The sequence below is a fragment of the Leucopleurus acutus genome (genome assembly GCF_964270905.1).
Source record: "Leucopleurus acutus genome assembly, chromosome: X".
Lineage (NCBI taxonomy): Eukaryota > Metazoa > Chordata > Mammalia > Artiodactyla > Delphinidae > Leucopleurus > Leucopleurus acutus.
Window position 1 is genome coordinate 42,741,689 of NC_139148.1, and position 13,716 is coordinate 42,755,404.

The 13,716-nt window shown below is 57.3% G+C and overlaps 2 protein-coding genes across 2 annotated transcripts; one reads left to right on the forward strand and one right to left on the reverse strand.

Annotated features, from left to right (window-relative positions):
• The first annotated feature begins 1,167 nt into the window (after positions 1 to 1,167).
• On the forward strand, positions 1,168 to 4,090 carry PLP2 (proteolipid protein 2). The gene is made up of 5 exons (XM_082864326.1): positions 1,168 to 1,421; positions 2,494 to 2,646; positions 2,751 to 2,846; positions 3,376 to 3,466; positions 3,666 to 4,090. The coding sequence occupies exons 1-5, from the start codon at positions 1,326 to 1,328 to the stop codon at positions 3,686 to 3,688; spliced, it is 459 nt and encodes a 152-aa protein (XP_082720452.1). The 5' UTR covers positions 1,168 to 1,325; the 3' UTR covers positions 3,689 to 4,090.
• A 235-nt stretch (positions 4,091 to 4,325) lies between these two features.
• On the reverse strand, positions 4,326 to 12,562 carry PRICKLE3 (prickle planar cell polarity protein 3; the record flags this gene model as incomplete). Its single annotated transcript, XM_082864576.1, has 9 exons — positions 4,326 to 4,952; positions 5,572 to 5,871; positions 6,645 to 6,831; positions 6,918 to 7,121; positions 7,672 to 7,809; positions 8,111 to 8,224; positions 10,153 to 10,336; positions 11,220 to 11,305; positions 12,521 to 12,562. The coding sequence occupies 9 exons, from the start codon at positions 12,560 to 12,562 to the stop codon at positions 4,360 to 4,362; spliced, it is 1,848 nt and encodes a 615-aa protein (XP_082720702.1). The 3' UTR covers positions 4,326 to 4,359.
• Between the last annotated feature and the right edge of the window lie 1,154 nt (positions 12,563 to 13,716).

A 13,716-nucleotide genomic window follows, 5' to 3' on the forward strand; every position in this document is an offset into this window, starting at 1 on the left:
GTTCGGGGGTGGGGGGGAAGCAGGCAGGCCCTTGGGTTGAACCATCCTGGCCTTCCAGCCATGGCTCTCCTCTCCTCAGATGAGATGAGAATGAAACCAACACTCACTCTGGAGAGAGTGTGCCCCTCAGCACATCTTGGGGGAGATCCTGATTCCATGACCAGGTGCATGTCTCAGACGCAGAACTTGAGGCTGAGTCAGGAGAAATTACTCGCTCAGGATAACACACTCTTCAAATGTCATCAGCCTTTTCACCCAGTCTGGCACCCAGCAGCCTTCCCCTCATCTTGCCAAGCTCACGGCAATAAATAAAGCTGTGCTCCTTCCCCATTCTTCATCTAAGACTGGGCTGACAGCCCCTCTACTTAGAACCAGGAAATGGAAGCCCAACATTTGGGGCCAGGGCCTCCCTAGAATTGCAGAACAGAGAAACAGACCCTGAGCCCTGACACTATTAATAACGTCCACCCTTCATTTACCGAGCAGTTTGATGCTCAACAGGCTTTGTTCTCTCTCAGCCTGTGCACTGGCGAGGTCTCATTCCATCACTGCTAAGAGGTTAATTCCATGGTCCACGATCTTTTATCCACAATTCCAAAATCCAAAAAGCTTTGGAAACCAACAGTTTTCCCACAAGTTGGGCACAATTTGGTTACAAAACTTGACCTGACTTAACCAGGAAAAATTTTTGGTCCTGGCCTATCCCACTTACTGTGAATGTCCACACCATTCCTTGAGGAAATATTAACGTGTTTTTTTGGTTTGGTTTTTTAACGGGACAGTCTCAGACCCCGCTGAGAGTGTTAAATAATATGCCTTATACGTATTGAGAAAACTTTCTAAAATCCAAGATATTCCGAATTCTGGAAACATACCTGAGTTTAACCCTGGCCTCGGCCGTTTTTACAGCTAAGGAAACTGAGGCATTCCCTTCCAAAGCCAAATCCCCATGGTTCTGAGTTGAGGCAGCCCTAGGCGCATTGGTATTCTAAAAGCGTGAAGGGTCTCTCCAGTGCAACACATGGCTCGAAGAACTGCCAAGCCTCAGAGGCTGGCGCCCCCGTAGATGGGACGCCCTGGGGGCTGTGCGCCGGGCGGGTAGAATCCTTGGCGGGAGGGGCAAGGGGGCTTCCGGGGCGGCGGCCACCTGGCCCGGCCCGCTCCGGCCCCGCCCGCTTCTGCTCCGCGCGGTGATTCACTCCCTCCTTCGCCCCGGGGCCCCCTTCCCGGCCAGACGGCGGGCAAGACGGCTGGGTGTGTACCGTCCTCGAACCCACGAGCAAGCGAGCAGATTCTCCGCGCCTCTCGGGACTCCGGTCCACGCCATGGCGGATTCCGAGCGCCTCTCGGCCCCCGGCTGCTGGGCCGCCTGCACCAACTTCTCACGCACCCGAAAGGGAATTCTCCTGTTTGCTGAGATTGTGAGCGTCCCGGGACTGGCGGGTGGGCAAAGGCGGGGTAGGGTGGCTGGACTACGCGGAGTGGGGCAGCTCCGGGGGAGGCAGGCGCGTGGCCCGGGCTTCTTGGCAGTGGAGCGAGGGGTGCGTGGGTTGGTGGCGCAGGCCCGAAACCAGGGGCGCACGGAGGACGAGTCAGTGAAGTTTGGAGAAGGTGGTCGGGAGCTGCTGGCCCACGGGGTCAGGCAAGAGGCCCATAAGGGCATATGGGGGGCCCCATGGAGAGAGACCCCATAGACTTATCGGTGGACTCATCGGAGGGGTCCCCAGGGGCTGGGTGTTGGGGTGCATCCCGTGGCAGGGCGTGGCGCGGCCTGGGCACTGGCGGGAGGGTTGGCACAGCGCCCAGGGGCGGGACCTGTTGGGGTGGGGCCCCCGCGCGCTAGTCCCGCGGGGTAGGGTGACCAGCCCTCCCCCAGTTCTTCCTCGCCTCTCTGTGGTGGGGTGGGAGGTCCTCAGCTATTTGGGAGCCTTGGTTTCCCGTCCCTCTCAAAGTGGGCGCCTCCTTTGAGTCACTTGTAAAAGGGGTGCGGCGCCTTTAATGGAGCCCTGCCCCTCTGGTATCGCTCTCACCGTTTCCCAAAGGGGTTGCTGGGAGAACCGCACGTCCCGCCCTGTCAAAGCCCTGAAGCTGGCGCCGCGAGTGCTCACAAAAAAACACCTGAAGGCACCACTCCCGGCAGGTCATCCTAAAAGGGAAAAGAGGGGAAACTGAGGCACCTAAATTTACTCCTTATTAACTGGGTGATCCTGGATAAGTCACTTCATATCTCTGTGCCTCACTTTTCTCATCTGTAAAATAAAGATACTAATGATAGTACCCAGCTCATTAGGTTGATGTGACGATTGAGTGAATTGATACTTGTACAGCTCTTAGAACAACATTTGCAACACAGTGTGCACACACTAAGTGTTTAGCTATTATTATTTGTCATTTTTCCAGTCCTGGTATGCATCTGAGTTTGAGGCCCCCAATTTAAACCAGTCCCCTCAGCCCTGGGAGTTGATCGAGGCCCCCTTTCACATATCCTTCCAGATATTGTGCCTGGTGATTCTGATCTGCTTCGGTGCCTCGACATCAGGATACTCCTTCTTGTCGGTGATAGAGATGATCTTTGCTGCTATCTTCTTTGTCGTCTACATGTGTGACCTGCACACCAAGATACAGTTCATCAACTGGCCTTGGAGTGTGAGAAAGGGGCCACAATGGCAAGGCTAGGGAGGGGCTCGGGAAGTTGGGATTGTGGGGGGAATTCTGGACACTGACTTCCCTCTTCTCCCTACACCTCACAGGATTTCTTCCGAACCCTTGTAGCAGTCATCCTCTACCTGATCACCTCCATTGTTGTGCTTGTTGAGAGAGGAAACCACTCCAAAATCGTTGCAGGGGTAAAGGCTGTGGAGTCAGCTCCAAAGCACAGAGAGAGGGGTTTGAGGATCCTGGGGTCATTTCTGCCTCCGCTTCTGCCAGAAAGTGTGTGACCCACAGTAGGTCACACTTGTCCTCAGGGCCTGCATGAAAGTCTGACCCAGGCCCTGGTTGTCCTCCCCAAATCATTTGCTGTAAAGGGCCATCCCTTGTCCGCCACAGGGACTTTTGTGGGAAGCAGAGAGGTGGCCCCTTTGTCGATACACTAGACTATACCATCTGCTAGAGCTTTGTCTCAATGTACAGTATGAATGGCGTGCCCTATATGTGGGGCCACTGTGTGGCTGCACTGTGTTGAAAGGTACTAGGAAGAGGGAGGGTGGGGTAGAGTCCAGTCTCTGGCCTTTCCCTGGGGCTCTCTGGCTTGCCAACCTGGGGCTTTAGCTACCATCCCTGCATGGGGTAGTCACTGGAGGTGGTGGATACAAGGAGGCCGAATAGGCTGACTAGCCTAGTCCACTCCCACCTCACTCCCATCCCCATCCCCAGGTGCTGGGCCTAATCGCTGCATGCCTCTTTGGCTATGATGCCTACATTACCTTCCCCTTGCGGCAGCAAAGACATACAGCAGCCCCTACTGGTAAGTATGTGGGTGTGTTGGGGGGGGTGTTGCTAAGGGGGTGAAAAGAAAATGGGTCTCCCAAGGGGCATGAATGCCAACTCTGTCTCTCATTGATACTTAAGGCTTTAGTGCCAATAAGTACCATAAGCTTCAGTATTCTTATCTGCAAAATGGACATATGGATCCAGCCAATGCGTCCTCTCTTTTCCTCTTGCAGACCCTGCAGATGGCCCGGTGTAGGTGAACTCCCTTCATTTCTCTCAGCAACCTGCAAATAACACCTCCATCGAAATAACTCCTCCCCGCCCCTACTACAACACTCCCAGTCAACTCCCAGCCCCCTACTGAGGTAAAAGTGCCTTTATCGCGAGAATTTGTCTTCCAGGCTGCCAATCAACTCCTCTGGGTATGGCCACCTTTATGGGTGTGCCTAGGTTCCCCCTTCCTTCTGCAGTATCCAGATGGAGACACCAGTTCTGCCTGGACAATGCCCCCACCTAAGCCACAAAATGACGGAAGAGGGTGCCTCAGATTTCAGACTCCAGGCCCCAGGTTGTAACCCACTCCTAATAACCTTCTCAGTGTGCATGTGTGTGTGGGAGGAGAGGGGTTCTGTGGAGGAATAAATAAATAATAAGCAGATTATTAGAACATATGATAGTGAATAAATTAATCCTTTGATCAAATGTAGCTAAATCTCAAGCATCAGGAGGGGGAAAACTGGGGGGAGCTGGAGCAGCTGGAGCAAGGAGGTAAAGAAGCCAGGCCTGTTTTAAAACAAATATTAAATTACTTCAGTAATACAAACAGATGAAGGAGGGAGGAAGGCAAGGGATTTATGACTTAAGTTGGGGGGCTGGGTCATCATCTACACTGACTTGAGAATGCAGCCCTCCAGAACTGTCACTCCTTCAAGCCACGATGCAGTTCTTGTCTCTGGCCTGGCGAGGCATCCCTGGGCGAGAGTTCCTGGGGAGCTGTGGAGATGGGGAATTGGGGGTCTCAGTTGCAGTGTCCTGAGCAGGCATTGGCCTGCACAGGTGTGGGGGCAGTGGGATGCGTTCCCCTAGGAAGAAGCCGTCGTCCTCTGAGGATTCGGAACTGGGACTGGAGGGCGAGCTGGAGCAAGATCCCGAGTCCGACCCTGATCCCAAGTCACATCGATGGTGGCGACGTCTGCCAGAGTGGCGGCGGTGATGGTGGTGGTGGTGATGGTGGGGGTGGCGGCGATGTATGGGGCCCCTGGGCGGGGGGCTGCGTGGCCTGCGGCGCTGGGCTGGGGGCACACTCAGGGACCGCCGCGGGCCTCCCTCAGACACCAAAGGGTCGCGGAAGCTGACGCGTGGGGTGCTCTGGCGACCAAAGGCACCATCTTCTGGGCGCGGGTCCGGCTGGCCGGCAGGCCCTGAGGGTGGTTCGGGGACACTGCGGAGCCCCAGCTCGGGCATGGAGTGGCGGTGAGGGGCCCCTCTCAGAAAGCGGGCAGGCTCCTCGGAGCCTGCAGCTGGAAAGAGAGATGGAGCGACTCCCTGTATCTCTCGCCCCACCCCTACCCCAGCCCAGGGGAGGCCTTTGGAAAGGGCCTTCTCTCTCCCCCATCAGGACTGGGAAAGTGGAGGCAGGCATGGGGCGGGGCAGCGAGGTGGGGAGTCCGGGAAATGTGAGGCCTGGGGCAGGTTCTGGGTGGAGGGAAGGTTGAAAGCAGGAGGAACAGGACCAGATGGATTGGTGTATGGGGTGTGGCCGGGGTGGGGGCGTGGCTTCTGGTGAAAGGGGAGTGGCATAGGCTGGAGCAGACAGGGTCTGGGATAGAATGGGGGCGGGGCCTGGGGGCGGAGGGTGAGGGGTAGAGGGTTTGGAGGAAAGGAGCAACTTGGGCTCAAGCTGGGACAAGTTGAGGTAGGGAAAGGGCCCTGTACAGAAGTGGGGTGGAACCTGGGTTCACGTTGGGCTGTAGCTGGGGATGGAAACTAGGCCTGGAATGGTTTGGGGACGAAGCCAGGGCTGTGATGGGGGCGGGGCCAGGGATGCCACAGGTGAAGGACCTGGGCGAATCAAGGGGCGGGGACAGGGTTGAGGCGGGAGCACCGGAGTGGCTGGGCGTGGCCGGAAGGTTGGCTCACCAGGCGCTGGCTCGGTGCTGGTGCCTTTTGTGGAGGTCTCAGATACCCCCTCCACAGCAGAGAAAGAGGCTGTAGAGGCTGTGAGAGGTGTGGAGACCGTGCCTGCGCTCCAGCTGCGGCGGCCGGGCCCCGGAGCCGTGAGCTCGGACCCCAGGCTGCAGGCTCGGGAGCAGAAGATTAGGCCACGGCGTGGCAGGAAGGGGCGGCCCAAGAGGGCTCGCCCACAGCGACTACAGCAGAAGCAGCGGTCTGAGGCGTGCCAGTGCTGGCCCTCATAAGCCATCTGGCCCTGGTCCAGGCCTGCGGGGATGGACACGAGGGGGAAAACTGAGGCAGAGCCCCCAGGCATATTCCCAACCCTCCTGAATAGGGGCCCTTCTTGGGAAGAGGCAGGGAATCTGAGGCAGGGTACCCAGAGATGCCCTCTCCTCCCACCTCTCCAGAATGGGGCCCTTCCTCATCATTCTCTCCTGGAAACTGGCTGATAAATGTCTCCTCTGCCTCCCTTTCTTTCCCAGGGTGGGGGTAGACATTGGACTCCAAGATGTGGGTCAGGCTTAGACATTAAGAGGTGGCTTCAGGTGGAAGGAGAGTGAAGGTGGACCTGAAGAAGAGGCCTGGGTGGTGGCGGCAGGACACAGAAGGTAGGGCATGGCCTTGGTGGGAAGGGAGTGGGTCTTAGAGAGTAGGGTCTGGCTTAGAAGGTAGGGTTTACCTAGGCTGATGGAGGAGAGTCTTAGAGAATAGGGCATAGCTTGGAGTAGGGGCCAGGCTGAGAGGGTAGGAGGGTAGCTATGGTGGGGGGCAGGGCTAGGAATTAGAGGGCACTCTGGAGGTGGACCTAGATGTGTAGTGGTGCCTAGTGTAGGTGGGGTTTAGAAAGTATGGCATGATGGGGGGACATTGGTAATGGAATTGCAGGGAAGGGTATAGGGCTACAGTGCTGGAGCTAGACTTAAAGTATGGGGTATAACGGAAGATGGGGCCTGGAAGATGCCCCCAGGAAGAATCCTGGCGGTGGGGCTGTGACCCAGCTGTCCATCCATCCCCCATCCAGTCCCATGTGCACCCACCAATGTGCTCCCCACAGCCATCACAATACTCCGCGTGGCGGGCCTCGTAGCAGGCGCAGCAGTGGGGGCGGCTCTGACGCATGACATAGCGCTGCCCTCCCAGTGATGCTTCACACTCAAAGCAGCAGAAGTGACCCATGTGCCAGTGCCGGCCCTCGGCCTCTGTGCACTCAGGGGAGAAGATGATCTGGGGGGCAAAGGCCATCCATGGCCATCAGAAGGGCCTGCCCCTGCCCACCCTCCGTTCACACCCCTGGGCAGAGAGACACGAACCTCGTCACAGGCTTGGCAGCGCGGGCGCAGGCGTTCAGCATGGTGGCGACCACAGTAGACCTTGCCAGCATGGTAGAAGTAGATGAGGTCCACCAGCAGCTCCCGGCACGTGGAGCACACAAAGCACTGTGGGTGCCAGCAGGCACCCAGGCCTGCACGGCTGGCAAACACGGCGATGTCCCCACCTCCAATCTGCTTCCCGCACTGCCAAATGACAGGTGGATGCTGTCACCATCACCAAGATGGTAGGATGGATGGGGGTCAGCCAAGGCGTGTCACACGTGGGCCTTCCCCGTGGCCTTTGTGACAGGCCCCATCCAGGGGGTAACTTTGAGATAGGCCCTGGACGCTGCTCCTGGGGGAGACCACAGAGACAGGCCCTATTTCTCGTGGGTGGCCTTAAAGGCAAGTCTCCCCTTTAGGGGGTTGGGGAAACCATAGAGACAGGCCAGGCCCAGTTGGGGGATCTTAGCAACAGACCTCACCTAACAGTAAGATCTAAGGTTAGGCTCCACCCACCAGGGGGGCCTTAGAGATAAATCCCACCCATCACCCAGCTCTAGAGACAGGCCCTGCCACTGTGGGTTGGTTCTTAAAGACAAGTCTCAATCATAAGAGGACCAAAGAGATAGCCCACGCCCCATGTACACTGCATGGAGGGGAGAAAACTCTTTCCAGGGCCTGGCAGATGGGCCCTGTACCCCAGGGCTTGGAGCAAAGGCACCATTACTCACTGAGGCCCTCCATGGCTCACCTCCTCACAGATGGCCCCAGTGATGGTCACGGGGAAGATGCGCACGGTGCCTCGCCCCAGATTCTCCCGCTTCCGCTGCTGGCTGAAGGCTCTGAGTTCTTTCTTCTCTTCCTCTTCCAGAGCTGTGCAGTACTGTGCCTGGAGTAGTGGGGATCTTCCAGGCTCCTCCCCTGATGCCTGCCCCCAGCCTTCTTCCAAATTTCATCTATGCTCAAAAAATTTACTTCTAGGCCTTTATATAGATGGTGCTTCCTGCCTTAAATACCCACCCCTTAGCTCTTCTGCCAAGGCACAGCTGTGGTTTTGCCTGTCCAGACCTGTCACCTCAGATCAGCTCACCTTTCCTCCTCTGACCCTGCCCACTTCTTTCCAGCTGCCCAGCATTTGTCCAGGCTGTGTCCCCTACCTGGCATGCCCTTCCTGTCTTCTGTCTCCTCACCTCACTGTCATGTGGGGGCAGCTGGTGCAGCAGCTGTTTGATCCTGTATTTCTCCCCGGGACTGTTGACGTAGGGGACCTTGTCCTCTGGAAGGCAGCTGAAAAATTGGTATACCTGGGAGGACATGGGGGATGGGAGAAAACAATTGAGACTAGGGGTGATGCAGTGGGATGGTGGGTCCCTACTTTTCTGAGAAAATTAAAGTCATCGTGAGGGAACTTCTATTGACCCCCTCCTCCCTACAGGCCAGATCATTTCTGCCACTTCCTAAGCATACTGAGAGTTCCCTCATGTCTTGACCCCACTTTTCCCTCCATCTGCTGCTCCACTTTTCTTTCCCCTTTATAGCAAAATTCCTTGAAGGAGTTGTGTGCATTTGCTGTCTCCACTTCCTCTCCTCCCATTCTCTCTAGACCCCACTACAGTCAGGCTTCCCCGCCCCCTCTGTCCCTGCCTCTCCTCCAAAGCTATTCCTGTCATAGTCATTGATGATATCCACATCGCTGAACTCATTGTTCAGGTCTCAGTCTTCATCCAATTTGACCCATCAGTAGCACTGGACACAGCTGGTCACTCCCTCTTCCTGGAAACACTCTGTTCCCTTAGCTTCCAGAACACCACACAGCCCTGGGTTTGTTTCCTCCTACCTTATTGGCTGCTCCTTCTCTGCCCCTGTTTTGGTTTCTCCTCAACTGGCCAACCCCTAAATGTGGGAGGGTCCTCAGGTTCAGTCCTTGGTCCTCTTGCCTCTGTCTACCTTCAGTCCCTTGGGAATCGAATCCACCCTCATGGCTATAAATACCATCTCATGGCTAATGCCTCACAAATGCATACCTCCAGCCCTGTGACCTCTCACTTGAGTTCCAGACAACGTGACCACTCAGATGTCCAACAGGCATCTCAAACTCCAGATAGCCAAAACCAAACTTATGCTCTTAGCCCTCAAACTTGCTCCTGCCTTGGCCTGCCCCATATCAGTCAATCCATCCATCCTTGGGGTCATCTTTGACTCCTCTGTCACACCCACAAGCAAATCCTCTCAGCTCTATTTTCAAAATATAACTAGAATCTGACCACCACTCACTACTTCCACTGCCAGCGCCATCATCAGTCACTTGGACCATTGCAGTAGCCTCCCTTTCACTGATCCCCTGCTTCCACCCTCTTACAGTCCATTCTACACTCAGCAGCCAGAGGGATTCTGTTAAGTCCTAAGACAAATCACATCCCTTCTCTGCTCACAAGCCTCTTGTGTCCTCTCCCTCATTCAGAGTGGAAGTCAAAGTTCTGTCCATGGCCTCCGCCATCTCTGACCTCACCTCCAACTACTCGCCCCATTGCTTACTGTGCTCCAGATACACTGGTCTCCTCGCTGTTTCTCATACATGCCAAGCACACTCCTGCCTCAAGGCCTTTGCATTAGCTGTTTCCCTTGCCTGGATCGCTCTAACCTCAGATATCTGCATGGCTCACATCCTCACCTCCTTCAAGAAGCTCAAACATCATACACTCACAGAGGTTGACCTGGGCACCCTATTTACAATTCTAACATCTCTCTCTCTCTCTCCGCCCTCCCTCTCTTCCACTTCCCTGCTCTATTTGTTCCGTAGCCCTTACACCATCTGACGTATATTTACAGGTTTGCTTATTGGCTCTTGCTCCCTTTGGGAATACAACCTCCATGTGGGCAGATGTATTTTTCTGTGTTTTGTTCATTGCTGTGTTCTCAGTGCCTAGAACATTGTCTGACATGCGGTAAGTGCTCAGTGACTGTTTGTTGAATGAATCAATCAATGGAAATGTAGTGAATGAAGTGCTGGGATAAGACCTGAGGTAAGGGGAGGACAGGAGAGGGGTGAACAGGTCCTGAGGAACTGGCCCAGCGATCAATCAGGGTTCCCTGCTAGACCACAGAGGGGTCAGAAGGACATGCACAGTCTGACCACGCACCCTAGAGTTTCCCTGGAAATAGGTTCCCACTTGAGTGTGCATGTGTGTGTGTGCCCACTGGTGAGCAAGAGTGGGTGGTGGTGTTTGGTCACCTGCTCGGGCTTGAGACCAGGGGGCACCCAGGCATACTCCTCCGAGGCACAGCCGGAGTCGTCGTCAGAGATGGAGTGGCGCTGGAAGTCTGAGATTAGCCGACACATGATGCGTTCCAGGTCCACAGGCACTGCGTGCACGGCGTGCTCCTCCCGTGGGCATTTGCAGTGCTGGCAGATCTTTCTGAGGGGACCGGGATGGGGGGTCAGCTCCTAAGGGATGGCCCACTTGGACCTCTTGGCAGCCCAAGGAAGTCCAACTGAGGGCCAGAGACGTTCAGATTATCACCAGCAAAAGACTCCGAGCCAGACAGGGGCCTGGGGGCGGTGCTGAGCGGAGGTGGGGCTGTGAGCCAGACTACTGTCGGGAGTTGGCCGGGGCTGTGAGGGGCAGAGCGGCCAGCTGGGGGCAGGGCTGTGAGCTGGGAGTGGGGCTGCGGGGCCTGGGCCGAGGATGTGAAGGGGTGGTGGGGCTGTGGCAGGTCTCAAGGCCATCCCCTGACTTTCAGCACTGGGACTTGGGTCACACTCTCCCGGCAACGGGCCTGAGTAGGGGTGGGGCTCTGAGTCTGAGATTGGAGTTATAAATCTAGGGGTTTCCCCTCATGACTTTGGACGTGGTGGGGGAACTTTCCCTAGGGGTGGGCTCTAGCTTGTGCTGAGGCTCTGAGCCTGAGTGAGTAGGGCTCTGTCTGTGGTATTTTATGGGACGTTTTGGGTACAGGGCTCCACTAGGATAGGACCTGGGTCTGGGAGGGGAGTTCTGAGCCCCAGAAGGGGGCTGGAGGTCAGTGGGCGGTTCTTAGAGCCCGGGACGGAGGATCTCCCTAGAGATGGGACTCAGAAACTTGGAGCACATTTCTGGGGGCGGGGCTGTGTAGTAGGCGGAGCTCTCCTGGGAACTGGACAATTGGGAATGAGTCAGGGGCGGGGCTCTGGACCTGAGCTTTCTCTAAGACCTGGCTCAAGCCTAGGGGCGTGGCCTAAGTTGGGGGGGGTTCCCCTAAGGGCAGGTTCCCATAAGGGCAGGACCCTGACGAAGACAAGGTCCTGGGATGGTCACCTACCTCCAGCCATGCAGCAGGAAGCCGGGGCACTGCTCCCTGCAGGAGTTGCAGGGCTGGCCTCGGTCTGGGTCCTCTGCTTCTTGAGGCTGTAGTGGGAGGGGGCAGACGCGGGACCCGGCGAGGTGCGCGCGGGCGGGGAGGGAGAGAGAAGTCAACGCCCGCCTCTCCACTCCGAGGCCGGCAACCACACGCCGGGGCATGTCCCACCAGGGCAACGCCGGGCAGGCTGGGACAGAGTCCAGAGCGCGGGGGAGGGGGACACAACCGAGGTAGAGGCGGGGGAGCTGAGGCCACCTCCCTGTATGCCGCCCCTTTCAGGGAATTCCCCTCCCCGGGCCAGCACTGGACTCCCCTCACCCAACCTCGACACCTCCCCACCAGCCTCTGACTCCTCTAGGCCTCAAAACACCTCCCCCTGAACTCAGAGTACTCTCCCCACCAAAGCAGAGCCCCTAATCTGGGTGTCTCCTCTCAGGCCTCATCTCGGCCCCTTCTCCACTCAGGAAGCCAGCAGCACTCCAGTTCCACAGGGTAGGAATCTGAGACCCCATCCTTACTTGGGATCCCCACGTGAGCCCTGCTCCTCTTTTCAGAAGCTCAAGAGCCCATCCCCCAAACCCTGGCTTCACCTTTTCATACCCAAGGAACTGAGACCCTCCTCCAGGATCTCAGGAGGCCCTTGAGCCATTCAGAAACCCACACCCCAAGAAGCCTTGGCCCTTACTCCTCATATCCTAGGGCTATTCACTCTTCTGGACCACCAAACGCAGACCCCACCCAGACAGCCCCTCCAAGGGAAGAGAGAGACCCTCCCATCTAGGAAGTCAAAAGCTTCCTGGCTCAAGTGGAAGCCTGGAAGCCCTCTCCTCACAAATCCCAACCACTCGACTCTCAGTATTAGGGCACCCCAGGAATGTAGGGCCTCACTCCTCAGTTCACCTTCCGCCAAGGTACAGGAAGAGGTCCCTTTTCTCATAAGCTCAGGAGGCCCCTGCTCAATCTAGGACTCCAGGACCCAATCTTTTGGCTCTCAGAATCCCCTCCCATAATTCACCGGAGAGGGGAGTGCACCAGGTCCCCGGGGTGCTGATAAAGGTGTGCGGAAAGGTGATTAGGGAGCAAGGGCCACCACGTTCCTTCATCCACATACTTCCAGCAGTCCCAGGCCCTCCGGTTTGGGAACCCTGAGGATGGGGATTCCCAGATCCTCTGGGAGCGCCTCCTCGCTATCCCTATCCCCTGCTCCCTCTCCCGGGCCTCAGTTTACCCTGACCCCCACCGCTGCCCTGAGTCTCGCTCACCGCGCGCCCTGAGCGGCGCCTCCGGGACCCACGCGCGAACATGGCGCGCCCAGGCAGGGTCAAGCCGGGCCGGGTCAGGCGAATGGAATCCTTGTGGCCGTCTGGCCACCGCGCATCCGGCAGGGGAGCTCTCGGTTCCGTAAACCTGACACCGGCGTAGGAGGAGCGCGCCCAGCGGGGTCCGCCCCTGGGCCTGTTGTCTCTCCCGGGCCAAGGCGCCCCCTGCCTAGAGGTGAGGGGCGCGCAGCCCAGGAACGCCGTGCGCTAAAGCTTCCTTGCACTCCTGCCTGGGCGGGAGCTGGGCCTCAGAAAACACGGGCCCCAGAGCCCCCAGGGTCCAACATGGTCTCTCACAGGACATTCTAGGCCTTGAGGGCTCTGTAGTGGAGGACTGGGAACTCGGAAGTGGCGACCTGACCGCAAGGAGTGTGCGCTACAGTACTCGTACTGACGCTTTGTGTGATTTATCTTGGATGTTTATTTGGGGGATGGGTTAAAGCCACCTCTTGGCCCCCTCCCCACTGGTGATGTTCTGAGGGTCTCTTTCCCCCGGATGAATGCTGCAAGAATGGTCCCAAGCCCCATCGCAGCCCCAGCTGGTGCTCCCTCACCCCATCAGAGAGCTCGATCTTATGTCCCCGCCCCACGTCCCTGTCCTCATCCGTTTTCAGAGCCGGAGGGGGTTAAAGTTACCAGCCAGGTTCCGAGGCCCTCTTCCCTGTTCGCTCCCCATCTTTACAGGCCCAGCTGCGATGCCCCCTAAGTCCCGAGAAATAGATTTTCAAGCCTTCCCTCCCCTGCTCTCACTTTTCTCTCTCCAGTGATTCTTTCCCTGAGCTCATTCCCTGAGCTAGGAGTCTCTCCGCGCTCTCAGGCTTCGCTATGCCTCGGGGCTGGGAGGAGGGGGTCCCCGGCACACAGCCAGAACTCCGGTGCCCGGCCAGGGTCTCTAATTAGGCACCGCGGTGGCGGCGGTCAGCCGGGCCCTTCATCGTGGGCGCCGAGGACTTCACCCCCCATCCCCACCGCGCCCCATTACGCACATCCTGGTCACTTCCCGCCCCTCCCTGCCCCAGGGAGGAGCCTGAGACAGGTTATAGGGAGTGAATGAAAGAACTAACGAGTCACCTTGGTGCCCCGCCTCCCGGCCTTGCAGCCTAGTCGGTCTCCCGGTTCTCCAGCTGGACCAGAGACAA

What these genes read in the sequence shown, in the direction of transcription:
- PLP2 (XM_082864326.1), top strand. Translation starts at nt 1,326, where the DNA reads ATGGCGGATTCCGAGCGCCTCTCGGCCCCCGGCTGCTGGGCCGCCTGC. An exon ending in TCATCAACTGGCCTTGGAGT is followed by an intron (nt 2,647 to 2,750) that starts GTGAGAAAGGGG and finishes TACACCTCACAG; the next exon opens with GATTTCTTCCGAACCCTTGT. An exon ending in ACATACAGCAGCCCCTACTG is followed by an intron (nt 3,467 to 3,665) that starts GTAAGTATGTGG and finishes TTCCTCTTGCAG; the next exon opens with ACCCTGCAGATGGCCCGGTG.